Source organism: Henckelia pumila, chromosome 4, assembly GCF_033568475.1.
Source record: "Henckelia pumila isolate YLH828 chromosome 4, ASM3356847v2, whole genome shotgun sequence".
Lineage (NCBI taxonomy): Eukaryota > Viridiplantae > Streptophyta > Magnoliopsida > Lamiales > Gesneriaceae > Henckelia > Henckelia pumila.
The window spans coordinates 48,597,870-48,601,473 of NC_133123.1; the positions used below are offsets into that span (position 1 = coordinate 48,597,870).

The 3,604-nt window shown below is 35.6% G+C and overlaps 1 protein-coding gene across 1 annotated transcript; it reads left to right on the forward strand.

The window, feature by feature from the left end:
• Window positions 1–224: 224 nt before the first annotated feature.
• LOC140860982 (protein POOR HOMOLOGOUS SYNAPSIS 1-like) lies at window positions 225–3,373 on the forward strand. The gene is made up of 7 exons (XM_073263979.1): window positions 225–404; window positions 778–917; window positions 1,468–1,636; window positions 1,715–1,818; window positions 2,349–2,545; window positions 2,963–3,024; window positions 3,149–3,373. Exons 1-7 carry the CDS (start codon window positions 225–227, stop codon window positions 3,371–3,373), a joined length of 1,077 nt encoding a protein of 358 aa, XP_073120080.1.
• Window positions 3,374–3,604: the final 231 nt, after the last annotated feature.

Sequence of the window (3,604 nt, forward strand, 5' to 3'; positions counted from 1 at the left end):
CTTTGTGGTCTTGTTTGGGATTTTGGTGAATGGGTGGAGAAAAGGGGTTAAATATTATCGTGAATCTCTTCGATTTTCAGGTCTAGTAGATGCTAAGGTCTAGGTTTCCAGTCGTGAACATCTTTTAGTAGATGCTAAGGTCTAGGCACTGCGCGGCTCTTTGAGCTATATAAACCACATCAGCACTCGGCTCTTCAATTTTCCCACAGTTCGAAAATTTGGAAATGGCGGAATCACAAGTAACAACTCCCTCATCGGTCTTGGATCAATGGAAAATTTATTATGCACGCTTCATAAATTACAGCTCCACCGTTGTCAACCGTGCCCATCCTTCTCTCACGCGTCTCTCCGCCGCCTGGAAAAATCGTCACCAAGGAGGCACTTGGATCACCGCCTTGTCCGCTGTCTCACTCAAGCTCATGTTCGAATGAACTGCTGAGGGATTGGATGACGTATTTCTAGTCATTTCTCTTCGATCTCGCGTACTTGTAAGTTGAAATTTATGCTGGAACAAACTTCTTATTTATATGATGTAGTCTGTGATTTTATCGGTATGAGAATTTAAGCTCGATTTAGGTGCTTGAACGAGATCAATCGATCTCCAACTCGTTGATTTCCTGTAAATATTCTGAGATGTTGTTAAATGTTAATGTACGTTATTTCAGGTTCTTGAATAAGATTGAGCAATCTCCTGCTATTTAACATGTAGCAATATCCGTATCTTGCAGCGTGCCCATTTTCTGTTCTTAACTTGATTTGGATTGATATTTCTAATAGAATGGGAAAGAAATTGTCTGTGTAAACTCGGTGCTGCTTTTATGTTACCTGGTTGTTATCTGTAATAAGCGATTGTATTTTCTGTTAAAGTTGTTCACAGAAAAGGCTACAGAACTTCATAACAAAAAAAGTTATTTGAAGTAATTATTTGTTGTCTCCTAATCTCATACCAATATTTTTTTGGCAAAGAAGAGCATAGATTGGATTCTACTGGAAATTAAATCATAGGTACCATATTTAGTTTATGTGAGCCCCAACATTCAAGTTCAACGCATGCAAGATTTTCTAAATTTCTCCGTTGTCGCATGTGATCCAGTTATGACAGCTTCTGTGCATTTTTAGTTGTTTCAAAGGAATGTCTATTTACAAGAAAAAGTTCAATTGTGATTTTTATCACCAAGAGCAGGGGATCCCTGCCATCACTCTTGTTCTCTACTAACAGAACTACAGAAGTGTAACCACTACTTTGTCCCTCCAATTCTAATGATGCCCTGGTTGAGCATGGATAGTGTGGTGTCCTGTATTTAGTAAGTTTGGCATGGATATGATTAAAAAAATTTAGTTATCTTACAGAAAGAACATCACATCTCAAAGATGTATTTTTCATGGCCTCAAGTTTCATGTGTGTCTGGGTTCCCTGCAAGGGGGAGCATGGCTGTTTTTGTGAGCTATAAAGACGATATTGGTCAGGCAAGTTGCTGGCACTTCCATTCTATTGATAGTTTTTCGAGGATTCTGTGATAATTTTAGAATTACCTTTACGTCAAAAATTCAAGTTTATGCTTCTCCACAGATCCAGAAATTCGCAATGCATTTTTTCACCGTCTTTGAAACAGAAAAGTTTATGGACGTCCTGAAGGTAAATATGGCACTATCAATAATTTTATCACCTGAAACTAGTTATTTATTTCCACTTGGTATTATAATGCCTTCTCAGGAAATTAGTGAAAATGGAAGTCCTCCACTACTTGAATACCCTGGGCTTAATTCTAAAATATCATCCCAGGCCGAGGTATTACCTTTTGATGGACCCACGTGCAGGTTAGTAGCAGGTTCCTTATAATGAACTTTTGTCAACAACAAAGGAGTGACAAGTGTGGGTGGAGCCAGAACATTCAATGAAAATGAATTAGTGTATCAAGGAGTGATACTTATGACTTTAAAAAAATTGCAAACAACTTTGAAGACATACAGTGGGATGGTGACTGAGCAAGGTCTACCTCTGATTATAAATTCTTTTACAAAATGAAGTCTGATGTCATGCTTATTTGGGGTGGATTTAGATACAAAAATTGTAGATTAAAAATAACGCTTAAATAAGTCCATTGTTTTTGTGAAAAACAGAATTAGTTTTGATGTTTGGATAAATGTTGAAAATTGTTTTTATTTTTATATTAAAGTAGAAGAGAAGCCAAAAAGATATAAATTCTAGCTTCTAAAAAACATTTTGTAAAATGTTTTTTTAAATAATTATTGTAACCAAAAAATATATTTTTTAGGAGAATCATTTTTTTTAAAAAAAGTGATTTTACTGTGTTGACTTATACAATCAAACGCACTCTTAGTATCAGGTCTGATCGAGATTGGCAGTGCGTGGCATCAGCAGAGACAAGTTCCCAGCTGATGCTTCCAGTCCTTGAATCTAATGCAGTTCAAGAACAATTTGTACGTGAAGCAATAGAAATTCGGGAAGCCGCAGAGACAATTGCATCGTTTCCTCCCAGTTTCACGCAGTTGCTGAATAACTGCAACCCTGCAGTTGATGAAGGTACCTTGCCTCATTCATGATATGCTTACCACGCCCACAGTTTAATTAATTTTAGTCTGGCTTAGGGAGTGTTTGCAATCACTAAAAAAAAGTGATTGTTAGTTTTGGCTTAAAAAAATCATTTTTGTGTGTTTCTTAAATCTAGATTATGTGTTAGCTTATGTTTAACTTAATAGAAATCCAAAATCTAGTCATGTGGTGATTATGATTCTCCAAAAGTGATTCTAATAAGAAGGTCATTGTTAAAATTACTCTAATCACTTATTTATCAAACACTACCCAACTTTGATTTTTATATTTTCACATTTGTGTCCAAACACTACCAACTTTTGATTTTTCTTAACTTTTTTATAATTTATAAATTAATCACTTCTACAAAAGCACAATCTATTGCAAACACTCCCTTGGTGTTTCCAGTTAATTATCTTTGTGCAGCAAAGCCTATAAAACACGTGGAAGATCTTAAAACCCAATTTATGGTACGCCCTCTTCCTTTCCTCATACAATATTCTTTCCTCATACAATATTCTCTCCTCTTTGCAGGATTTCATAACTTTGTAAAACCATTGCTGTAGTATTAATTAGTTCTTATCTTTCTTACAGCGGTACCTGGAGGGAACTTTATTACAAGATATGATTTTAGAGAAGCAATCATTTTCTTTCGATTTCTTTGGTCATTATGGGAACGAACAAAAAATAACTGAAACAAAATGTCAAATTGATCAAAATCTTATGGAGTTGTGCCTGACTACCGAGAAAACATGGCTTCCTTTAACGAATGGTTTGGTTTTATCTTCTAAACATGACAGAGATAATTGCAACAGTTGAGAACGTCATCAACGAATTTGGATATGACATCGCTCTATAAATGAAGCTTATCAAGTGACATCACACTTCAATTACATATAAGTCTACGGTAACTAGTTTTGCTCTTTCATTCACTCAGATGTACATTGACAAGGGAATACGGTCAGTTGGATAAACTGCAAATAAGTGCAATGAAGACAAAATCATGCATATATTTTTATTTCCTCGGAATGTCTCTGTTGCACATGATAG